Below are 12,123 nucleotides of genomic sequence, written 5' to 3'. Positions count from 1 at the left end.
TTCTTATAACGAGTTTTATTTACAAAAATCAATACCTCCCTTACAATGAAATTTTTGACTACCTATGCACTATAATCTACAAAATATTTCATTCAGTCCTCCAAACAGTGCCCCTACTGTTTCTTTCGTTCGATTTTTCCGAATTTTCATCTTGAAAGATCCAACGGACGCACATGGATATCTAGAAAAAAAGAACAAATCTTTTCCTTTGTAAGGAAAAATCTTGAGAGCCTGTATTTTTTTCTAACACTTCAACTAAGTCTGTGTTTTTAGACTTTTCTTTTTACCTGTTCAATGAGAATCTCTTTTAATATATATGAGCCCCTCTTAGTTATGCTTGAAACCTGTTTTTTTTTCTTTTTTTTTTTTTATAAAGTAAGATAGCTAGCCTTTTTTACATCTACTTATAAAGTCCATTTTTAAAAACTGTTTAATTTAAGGTGGCTTTACCTAATATAATAAAAAAATTATTCTTTTTATTAGTATCACTCTCACTTCAGTTTTAACACGTGTTTTTACTAAACTAGTTATTTTTCAGCACAAATAAAGCGTTCTTAAGAGAAATGAAAATATTCGAAAATTAACGACTAAATTGTAATGCTAAGAAGAAAATGAAAGATATTTGTAAACAATTGTAAAGTAATAAAATTTGTATATAAGTTATTCAAGTATTCATGGACTATTAGAAGTTCCCTGTAGATTATTTTTTACTGAATTCAAGTTGTCGTATCCTGCTTCGATTGCTTCTGCCACAGAAGTCTCATTTTAAATTATTATCGTCTTATGTGCTACTGAGGCAAGATTAACAACCTATCATGTCTTTTTCATTATTCAAAAGGCTTCGGTAAAGACCACAAGCGAGCTGGAGAAATACTTATAAATACGTACTACGCACTACGTTATATGCACAAATTAAGTCGCCCAATTGTATATTATGTTGCTCTTCTCGATATAATAGTACCCTTTCTGAGCAACGGTGCCATTCTTCTTTTTAAACAGCGCTCGAAATAATCACGAGCAATTCGTAAATATCACTAAATGTACAGGTTGAATTCCTACGTTTATCAATGTAAATAGGTAATTCATTGAATTTACTGCGTTTAAAAAGAATTTAATATCGATCCTTAGATCCTTATTTTCTTCCCCGTTAATCATGTTTAATATATTATACTTATAATGATGATAATAATGTTCCAATTCCACAGCAATATTAATTGTGAGACCTATTCGTAGGAATCGAATAATAGACTAAATTACAATATAATTTCAAAATTATGAATAGTACTGTTAAATAGTATTATTACCGCTTCTTTTTACTGACAATCGAATAAATCGTTCACAGTTTCCACTATTTACAGCTCAATTAAATTTTACACATATGTCCATTTTTTTATCTCACAATAATCACTCCAGTTAGTCACTGTTAATTCTGGCGAACATAACAGTACGGAACACCGGCACAAAAAAATATCATCTAATTTCTTTTTGCGATTAGGTCGATCGATGTATACCGTAGAAATACGACTTGTTTCACTTACAGAATCGTCAAGGGTCAGAACAGAGTTTTTGTATATTTTCGAGATCTGCATCGTGTGACAGTATGAAATCTTTTCATAGCTATTAAAATGTTCTTGGTATTTAGAATGCAGACATCGTTTTCGTCTTCGTGATTCTCGATAGTATTTTATGTGGGAACACTGAAGAACAAATCACTTCCCCCCGATAAGAATAACTCTTTTTACACTTTTTGCACAAATTGAGCAGTTCCATGAGTACTTCACTATATAACACGTAGAAATAAACACACTCATTTTTATGAGTCATCATTCTCCCGAATTAGATTCATCGTAGTGGGAAAATTTAAGGAAAACCTGTTCCAAAGTGGTTTGGCTGAAGCTGTACTCTTCGATATCCAACTCGAGTTTGGCTAGAGAAATGAAGTTTCAATTATATCAGTATTCCACGACAGTGTAATCATATTTTTAATATTTACCTTTCTCCAATTGTATAAAACACTCGGCCAGCGAGTTAACTGCATGTTGGGGAACAGCAAACACTAATCTGTCAGCAAAACTTTCTTCGAGTGTTGCATCTGGAAAGAGACTGGAAACAAATTCTTTCAGACTTGAGATCCTATCACCGGAAGGTGTTGTTGGTGTACAGTCACCGCCTAAGAGTTTCATTTCGAGGGTATATCCTGCACCGTATAAGTTCTTCAGGTGTTGGGTAGAACCGATACACCTTAATTCTCCTTTCACCATTATACCCACTCGAGAACACAGAGCATCGGCTTCCTCCATTGAATGAGTGGTTAAAATCGCTCCTCTACCACCCTGTTACAAAAAATTTATCAATGAAGAAATACTATCTACCGACTGCTTATTTTCAAAAATGAAGAAAAGTTTATTTATGAAGAAACTCACCTGAAAACTGGCAAGAATTGTATCCCACAAAAACCTCTTCGACCTAGGATCCATACCAGTACTAGGTTCGTCCATTAAAACAACTTTTGGACCTCCGATCATTGCCATAGCAAAACTAAGTTTCCTCCTAGTTCCACCTGAACACTCTTGGGTCTGTTTGTCGGCGTGTTCGTGAATTTGCAAACCAGTAAGATACAAATCTACAATTCTGCAGTACAAAATTTAATTTACTTTTGTGGCTGAGTATTTTTTTTTTTAATTTGATAAATGTTGCAATGACACAAATTAATCACCTGCCGATATCTCCCCATGGTACACCACGAATCGCAGCGTAACATTCTAAATGTTCCCTAACAGTGATATTCTTCCACTGAGCGTCATGTTGAGGACAGTATCCCATCTGTCTGAAAGCTCCGTTCATGTTGGAATTAATATTATAACCACCGATTTGCACTCTGCCTCGAGTGGCTGCTTCTTCTGCTATGACAATTTTCATCGTTGTCGTTTTGCCGGCACCATTATGGCCCAATAAACCAAACACCTCCCCTGGCTCGACAGCTAACGACAGATTTCTTACAGCGACTTTTCGTTGTATTTGACTAGCTTCTTCGTCTTGTTTCGAGCAGCAGCTACACGATCCTGACTCCTTTTGTCGGTACTCCTTCCTCAAGTTCTAACGAACGTGTGATTTTAATTGTGAATGACAAAATTTTTTGATAATAAAATTAATATTAACACAATAAAGATAAATACCTGTACTAAAACTACAGGTGGTTCTTGAACAGATGACGAAGTAATAAGGTTAAAAACTTTCTGTCTTTCCGCTTTAACGTCCCCATCTTCGTGTTCTCCAATGTCAGAATTCTCCATAATTTCTTCACCGATAGAACCCCCATTACGCTACGGAAATGAAAAAATACTTTTAATATAAGATCGTTTTATAATTTAAACACCAACCAATTTTATACACCAACCAGAAAATGCTTGAATATATCACTGACGTTGCCGCCGCTCTTTTTGATGTCAAGTAGCAAAAGCACAAAGAACCACACTGGGCAGTGCAAAAGCACGCCAAAGGCCATTAAAATGATCTCCGTGGTTAAATAATCCGACATGGTCAAATGATGACAAGCAGCATTGATAGAGCACATCAGATGAACTCTTTCTACGTAATACACTGCAGCGTATGGTACATACAACGTGTTCAGTAAAGAAAAGATTACGTGTAAAACGAACGCTGCTGTTCCACCTGAAATATTCATCAATTAACGTTAGTACGATTTTTGATAAAAATTAGAAATAAAAATTTAATCTTCAAAGAGTTAAAGTTCAAGTGTAGCTTACTGAGACCCAGCATATCGAGAATTGTGACCAATATAAACGGTATGAGCCCGAAGAAGTATGCAATGTTAGGTAAAATACTCTGGGCAGAATCCATTTTATCAAAGATGTAACTCAAACACGTCGAGAAGAGAATTGATGCCGGACAATAAAGCATCAAAAGACCACCAAGAGTGATGAGTGCTGGTATTTCTTGAAGCGAAGGCACGTCAAAGAGAAATATGATGCCAAGAATACATAAACATATGAACGTCAACAGGCCGACAAGTACGATAAAGTATGTCAGGAAGTACATAGAAAATGTCAAACCATTGACACGAAGCTGATTCTTCGCTTTTATCTAAAGACACAATTTTTATAGTAAGGTGAATACGGTAATGCTTTGAAAATACGAATGATAAGGGAAAAAAGATGTCTTACTTCACGATCGTAGACCATGTCTACAACTAAAGTTATTGGTAACAATACAAAATTCATTCCAATGAACACAGCAGAACTCGCTGTACCGATATTGAATTCCTGTGGTTGGGAAGTTTGTTGGAAAGGGTGTGTCTTAACCTCGATTGGATTCAGATCATTTTTATCCGAGATCAATCTAATCACAAGTAAATAAGTTAATTTTATATAGAGTTACCTGAATCTATGATACGCTTCTAAATGACCACCGACCTGTGATAGGTGTTGGATAACAAATTTATTAAAATCGGTAGGGAATGTTGCATGGTGTCGTTATAAGCGACAATCAAATTGAGCTTTGGCAGGCCATACTCGTTGATATTGAAAGCGGCCATGTGCGGTGCGATCTTTAGTAAATTTGCAAAATTCCCATAGTATTCTTCAACATACTTTACATCGTGACTTATTCCGTCGATTAAATCTGTGATATCGTGGTCGGTGTTATTTGCATATAAAATTTTGGTCACGTTCCCATATGTATCTGTAAAACAAGAAAGAAAAGAACAATAGTAGAAATTATTTTATAAATTCATAAAAATATAATTGTTTTATTAAAACGTACCAGTATTCAATTTAAGTGACTGCATTTTGATCTCAAGTGTTTGAATGCTATTTAAATGAAGGCCAAGAACTACCAGAAAAAGAGGCGCGACGATAGTGAAGCACAATAACTGGATGTTCCTAAAGAGCCTGAGTATCCTTAGGCGAAGCATAGCGTACAAGATTTGAATGAAATTAGGCCGAATTTTTATGGGGTCCAATCCGAGGCCGAGAACAGGAGGGTTTCTATCATTATGAATGCCATCCGGTAAATCTCCTGCACCTGCAGGAAGATATAATGATATTCACAATCTGTAAATTTAATGATACTTTATACGTATTAAAACAAACGTACCTTTTGCTTGGCCATCATTCTGAACAGTAACACCTTCGTTCTGCAAACTCTGATAAGAGGTGCTTTTAGATTGTAAGGATAACGATCTGCTTAATGCACGATTCCGTACCATCTTTTTTGATAAATTGTCCATTGTACACTCAGGACCTTCATCCTTTTCTAGATGCAGAAATACTTCTTCTAAAGTAGTCATCGATACTCCGTAACTACTGATTCCCAATCTACTCGATCGAGTCTTAACCTCGTGTTCTATAGCTGAGAAAAGTGGTGCAAAACTTTCCACGGAGTTGTGTGGTAAAATGAAGCTTAATTCACGTCCATGTCGTCTAGCTTTTTCCGCCTTCGAGACATGAGATGTTACCAATCTGGTAATAGCATGTTCTCTTGCATTTCCTTCGAGCACCAACCTGTTAAATATATTGACAAATTTTACTAGATACACTTTATCGTAGAATTGTATTATTTAACAACTATTCAACGTACGTTAAATGATATCCAATGCCGAATTTATTTTTTAAGAATAGAGAACTACCACAGCATCTCAACCTTCCTTTACTGATAACCGCTTTCCTATCCGCTAATATGTCCGCCTCGTCCATAAAATGGGTCGTCAATAGAATCACTTTCCCGTGACGTCTAGATTGCAAGAAAGACCACATCTGCCTCCTGGAGTAAGGATCCACTCCAGCCGTAGGTTCGTCAAGGATAATAATTTTTGGATCACCGATAATGGCGATTCCTACGGACAGCTTCCTTTTTTGTCCACCGCTTAAATATTTCGCGAAAGTATCTGCCTTCTCTGTTAGATCGATATCTTTCAGTGTTTTCTTCACCTGAAATTAATCATACACATGTTACTTATTAGATTCATCTAAGATGTCTTCATGTAATTTATGATTTACGACAGTGTGTTAGTGGAAAGAGGAAAGGGTTAGGAAGAGAGATACCACCACAGGTGTAAGAAGCTCAAACGTACCTCTTGTTCCATCATTGATCTTGGAATACCCCGGACAGCGGCGAAAAACTCAAGGTGTTCTCGAGGTGTCAAGAGATCAAAGAGAATATCGTGTTGTGGACATACGCCAGTCATGCTTCTAATCGTCTGCATATCATTGGAATCTCTAACGTCGTAACCAAATATCAAGGCAGTCCCAGCTGTAGGTGCAGTTAAGCCAGTCAGTATGTTGAAGAGACTCGTTTTGCCAGCTCCGTTGTGTCCAAGTATCGCCGTGATCTGGCCTTCGTAAATTGTCAGATTGATGCCATTCACAGCTTTAATTTCTGCTTTACGACACTTCTGATAGGACTTGTAAAGATCGACTATCCTGATTGCTTCACGCCCCTTCATCTCACGTACTACCGGTTCGATGTCACGGTTGGTCTCTTCGCCAGGAATGAAAGAGTTCGATTCACCATTCGATGACGGTACCTGTAAATACGACTGTGAATTCATTTTTTCTATTTTCCTTCGCATTCAACATTTTGTTATTATTGATAATTAAACTTACTCGTGGAGTTTTCCTCTGGCACCAGAATCTTGGCATGAAGCAAAACCAGGCGGATCTTTTCGTTCCGTACTCACCTAAATTGAACGTTTAATATTTAATCATTGGATTAATTGATCAATAATTTAACGAATGAAATGATAAAAATTTATGAGACATACTTGGTATGACAGAGTCGAAATAGTAGGCTAAACACGCGTAGAGAATGATGTCTAAAGTCATCATAATAAGACTTCCTCCGAAAGGTATACCAGGACCTGACCAAAGATTGTCGAAATTAACTCCCTCTCCTTGTAGATCTAACACAAGAGCCTGTAAATAAATGTAGAAGTTTTATTAATCATAGAATCCCCTTTTTTCGTTTGCACATGATATTTCTTGATTGCAAACCTTGTCCATGGCCAAAGCAACGCCTGTTGGGCTAAGAAGGGAGACCACCCAAAACGAGATTGAACTAGAGTCCTTCACAAACACTTGAATAAAGTACATCAAGCTTAGTATCGTCACTGCAAAATTGCCAAGTACACCGGCAGTCTGAGAAAAAAAATTACAATTATTTTAATGTAACAGTTACATAGTAATAATACAAAGGTATTGATAGAATGCTTACACGCGACTTGTTGAAGAAAGGTGTTACCATAAAAGCGAACATGATTATGGAGAAACTGTAGAGCACTACTAAAAGGAATATCGGTAAAAAGTGTGTGTGCTGAAACATTTGTAGCGTAAAAAGTAATATTACTCCGACGGCAGAGAGTAACAAGACAAAGACACTGTAGATAATGAACCATGATAACCTGAAACGAAAACATTTATATCTTTTATTTATTTTTTTTTTTTCATATTTAAAATTCGTCCAAGCAAACTTTTACCTTTTTGTTTTTACATATTTTTTGTTCATGCAAGGTACAGGTCGTTAAACATGCATTAATATTTGAGGTGTAAAGCCGAATTTTGTTAGTTGATTCCTACATCGGATTAACCTACCAGAAAACAGAATCTTTTAGGCCCATTATCTTCATTCCCTCCTTGATCTGTTTCTCCTTTTCCCCGACAATCAGGATAAGAAGGTAAGTCACGAATTGCGAAAGAGCCAGAACCATAAAGAGAGGTATAACAACTCTAAAGGCCAGCATCCAGTCTAAATAAAAGTATATCCTTAAGAAATATGTCCAAAAAGCAAAAAGAAAAAACTGAGTATAAATTTTATTTCTGAACCAAAAGTATCTTCTTCGTTTTTTTTCTTTGTTTCTATAATTATTAGTCTAATATATTAATTCCTTCTAATGTTAGTTAGGAGATTCGTTTTTCGTCATTCAACGTGCAGAGATACATGAATTAATGCTATTACAAAATACCATCGCCCACAATTCTTAAAGCTCTCTAAAGCTTTTTACCTGCGGTAAAAGCTTCCTTGGGGAACATTTCCAGCCTAATATCCGGCATAGTTACGTCTTTATTCCCTGTGTCCAGCTGCAAAAATGATCAATATGCAGAATTAAATCAGTAGAATATACTCTCAAATATTATATCTCAGATTGATCGAAATCAAACACCAAGCACATACTCTTATCTTCGTGGTATCTATTATCATTTGCAACGCCAGGAAACCAGAGTGTAAATAATTATTCACAGGACACGATCCTCCAGTCTCTATCGACAATACGCCACCCATCCAGTGGCTGGTGTCCTTTCGGCAAGTAACTGGGGCGGAATACAATTCAGTCGGCGACGGTGGATTCGTGTATGAAGGATTAGTTCTTATCTCATACCTAAAGCAACAAATGTTACAAATTGAACTATCCTCGCTATCCAAGCTGGTATATTTCAATTAAACGAAAGGTGTTTTAATGTCTTACAGAAGACGTTGAGATATAGGTTGAGAATTCTCGAAGATTACTGCTAAGGGTATGCTGTATGGGTCTCTCCAATACGCTGCTTGCATATCATCCTTCGTGTCGAATACCATGAAATTCAAGGGAAGCTTGCCAGGAAAATCCCACATTGATAACCACAGGGCATTCATTGAGTTTAAAAATGTCTGAAACGAGAATAATACACGCTAAAGATACTGGTCCCATGTTTCTCCTGTATTATACACCAGGATGTACATACTATGGACAAAAGTGTTAACTGACAGGAACACGTACCAAAGTTTCAGTCGAGTTTGGAACAACGGCTATCGTGTTGTTCCTGTAGCCGTTGAATGTTTCGAATATACCACCCTCCTGTCTCTGTGTTGTCATTGCGGGGTAGTTTGGATTCGGTGGCAATACCTTTACCACGATCAACACACCTAGGGTGCACAGGGGCAGGAATATCTCCTGTGAAATAATTAGAAGAAAAAAACCAAAATTACGTCCATTCCAAAACGAGTAACAAACAAAAATTTTAGAATATTTCAACAACCTTGAATTTTCCAATAAAACACAAATTTTCTACCATTTCAAATTCTCTCCTTTCAACGGAACATTTTCAATTTCTCAGAATATTCCAAATTCTACATTATAGAAAATCACTCTTCGAAAAGCTTCCTCCGCAAATTTTCAAATATTTCCAAATTATTCGGAAAACAATAATTTTACAAATTGCTCCAAGAGAAAGTACTTGTTTGAAAAAGAAAAAAAGAGGGTGAGGAACGAAGTTCCAGGAATGTAATATGTGAAACAGATGGGTTGATATTTTTAATTCCAGATATCTAACACGTTTTCACAAACTCGACCCTAGGACTGCCAGCTGCAGCTGCTGTTCCCCTTTTTGTTCATGGTTAATAATGCACACGTTAAAAATCATACACGACGATTTCGATTGAATAGGGGGTAGAAAGTGAAGAAGGGTGTACGCAGGGTGGTAACTTCTGAAAGGAACCTCCCTCGTGCGTGCATAATAATTATGCTACCTGTGTGCTCTCCCTCCTCCATCCCCCCCTCTCTCTCTCTCTCTCTCTCTCTCTCTCTCTCTCTCTCACTCCCACACCTGTCGTGCACAACGTAAACCTGCGCAAGCGTTCGATACTACCCCTCTCTCTCTGTCAGGAATTGTTTGAATACGGGAAAAGTGGATATGCTGGTTCGCGTTCGTGTTCGGTCACCATGACGATGATCAACAACGGGGACCAGGCTAGTACGATTCATCAGCACGATTGTTCTCGATTCTCTCTCTGGACATTTACGAGCGATTTAGAAGCTCCGAGATTCAGCTCTCGTGGAAGATTCACGTCGAGAGAATTAATATAAATAATAGCAGTGGAAAAACGAAAGGAGAGAGAGATAATTATCGGAGGCACACGAAACTCTCTCTCGAGGGAGAGATATTGGAAATAGTGAAATAGAATTTATAAAATTATCAAGTCTCTCCACTTTTTTTCTTCGAGAATATTTAACTCTTATTTGACAAACAATCGTACATCGTCGTTGCATAATTTCACACGTTTCTCGTTTCTCTGTAATCATCAAAAGAAATATTGACTACTAAAAAGAAAAATCTCCACAGTGAAAACTACGAATGGTTATAAATTATTATTATTTTATTTTAAAAAGAGTGTACTGTCTTATCTTCTTTTTTTTTTATTATTGAATATCAATGAAATTCGTCGAAGGAGAAAATAAAGCTTGAGAGATATTCCATCAAGGTTGCCCCGCTTCCGAGTAACACGATCCCTGAAAGATACATAAAACGATGTCGTTTTTCGTCGATATCGTGACCGAGGATTCTTTTTACGAGAATCTCACGTTGGGCGTGGTGAAGATCCTCGAGAGCTTTCCGTATGTAAAAAATGTACGAGTCGAGCGTAGAAACGGATGTGAGAACACGGCCATCACCAGTTGGGAACAACGACACTGCTGCGCACTTCCGGAGGATGTGAGGAACTTCTATGCATCTATCGATGGCTTTCTGCTACAGTGGAATCTCGAGATAGCAGGTAAAACCCCTCTCTTCTGACAATTATTTCCATAATCTTCACTGGTCCTTGTATATTATTAATGATTACCTGATACCTATCTATTTCCGGTTCTACTGAACCACTGCGGCATATCTCCCCCTTTGCTTCCTTACTTATTTCTATGGGAATCGTAATTTAAACAGAGATTATCTCCGCGTGGGAATTCTTCTGCACGTAGATAAATCGTTTATCGTTTAAAGATCGCAGGAGGGGAGATCCTGCGATGATAAAGAATAACACAACAGTATGTAACAGGTTACTTAATTGTGTGAAATAATTAATGCCTTATTTCAAAGGGCTCCTCTTTTTCCATCGCGCTCCCTTAAAACCAGAAACAAGCGAATTATCATTTCACTCCGTACAATTAGCCGATCAATTTTCTAACCGATTATACACACGAGAGTGCAATTAAATTATAAACCAACAGAATTACTCATTGTTGCTCGTACACAGGTGAAGAGTTTCCTGTTGGACGGATGGAAATTGGTACTCTAGCGTCGTTAAAGAGATTTTCAAACAATCATCAGACTGGCGATTTCTCCAAGCAGGAATTTCACATCGACAGCCATAAGTTCGATTCTGAAGTTACTTCCGGTGGTGTGGCTGTAACTGATCCCGAAAATAGTCATCTTCCACCTGATCTGTTAGATAATGGTCATGGTTGCAAGATGTTCGAGATAGCGAGATGTTTTCCAGATAGTGGATTATCGAAGGTCTATCTGGTGTACCGCATGAAACCGGAAGTGGAGCCGCCGACGCTCTGGTTGCATCGAGAGGATGTTAATCGATGGTGCCACTTAGCGGATAACTTTACCGTATATTTTCGCATGATGCTGGTCCATCTAGGCTTGCCATTGTGGCAGTGTTGCGTGGCTGGTTTATCTCTGCCCACATGGATAGAGCAGATCTATTTTCTCCTTGGTCCTCATCTACTTCCTTCTGCTGTCGAACCGACAGAGACCATCTCTACGTCCATGTGGAACAATGGGCCTACGAATGTCATCGATATGGCCATTTTCAAGGGACGAGAGAGCAAACAGAAGAATTCCAGAAAAAAGTGACGTCTTGTGATTCTTAAGATAGTGTCCTTTGTTTTGTCGTTTCTTTCCAATTCGTGATTGATAAAAAAAAATCTCCTGTTACACGTTTTGTAGAATTTTTCTCACTGTAGAAGTGAGTAAATGTAACATAAAGAAATTCTGTCGTCTCCTGAAGACTGTATACAATTAATAAATATTTTAACCGTTGTTCTTTCTTTGTTTTTATTGAAAATAAAAAAAAAGATACAAACTTGTTACCGTGTGAAAATAAATAACTAGCGTAACCCATTCTGTTACATCCTGATGTAATGAATGTATTAATACGTGACCGATACGAGCATGAATATTTATATAAACCCTGGTCACGGTTTAATACAATGAGTCTCTGCACTTATTGTAACAAGGGTACATAGAAATTGTACAAATAAATTTCGTCGAAGCTGCTTTAGAAACACCGCTGGAGTGCAATGAAACTCTCTAAAATCCTCTTGCGATCCAATATCTTCACTGCCCACGGTTT

At 37.3% G+C, this 12,123-nt stretch overlaps 2 protein-coding genes across 2 annotated transcripts; one reads left to right on the top strand and one right to left on the bottom strand.

Annotated features, from left to right (window-relative positions):
* Positions 1–1,823: 1,823 nt before the first annotated feature.
* On the bottom strand, positions 1,824–8,985 carry LOC108570679 (ATP-binding cassette sub-family A member 5-like). The gene is made up of 23 exons (XM_017932570.1): positions 8,980–8,985; positions 8,771–8,944; positions 8,480–8,661; positions 8,188–8,392; positions 8,018–8,093; positions 7,608–7,761; positions 7,231–7,417; positions 7,011–7,154; positions 6,782–6,932; positions 6,624–6,697; positions 6,092–6,544; positions 5,599–5,948; positions 5,116–5,522; positions 4,783–5,043; positions 4,434–4,701; positions 4,185–4,359; positions 3,768–4,104; positions 3,398–3,672; positions 3,177–3,323; positions 2,717–3,096; positions 2,424–2,631; positions 1,994–2,333; positions 1,824–1,927 (listed from the first exon to the last, which is right to left on the bottom strand). Exons 1-23 carry the CDS (start codon positions 8,983–8,985, stop codon positions 1,824–1,826), a joined length of 5,058 nt encoding a protein of 1,685 aa, XP_017788059.1.
* A 1,313-nt stretch (positions 8,986–10,298) lies between these two features.
* On the top strand, positions 10,299–11,630 carry LOC108570771 (tubulin polyglutamylase complex subunit 2). Its single transcript, XM_017932674.1, has 2 exons — positions 10,299–10,542; positions 11,017–11,630. Exons 1-2 carry the CDS (start codon positions 10,299–10,301, stop codon positions 11,622–11,624), a joined length of 852 nt encoding a protein of 283 aa, XP_017788163.1. The 3' UTR covers positions 11,625–11,630.
* Positions 11,631–12,123: the final 493 nt, after the last annotated feature.

Source organism: Habropoda laboriosa, unplaced genomic scaffold (genome assembly GCF_001263275.1).
Source record: "Habropoda laboriosa isolate 0110345459 unplaced genomic scaffold, ASM126327v1 scaffold87, whole genome shotgun sequence".
NCBI classification, from domain to species: domain Eukaryota; kingdom Metazoa; phylum Arthropoda; class Insecta; order Hymenoptera; family Apidae; genus Habropoda; species Habropoda laboriosa.
Note: the sequence above shows the minus strand (reverse complement) of the source record. Positions and strands in the feature narration are given on the sequence as shown.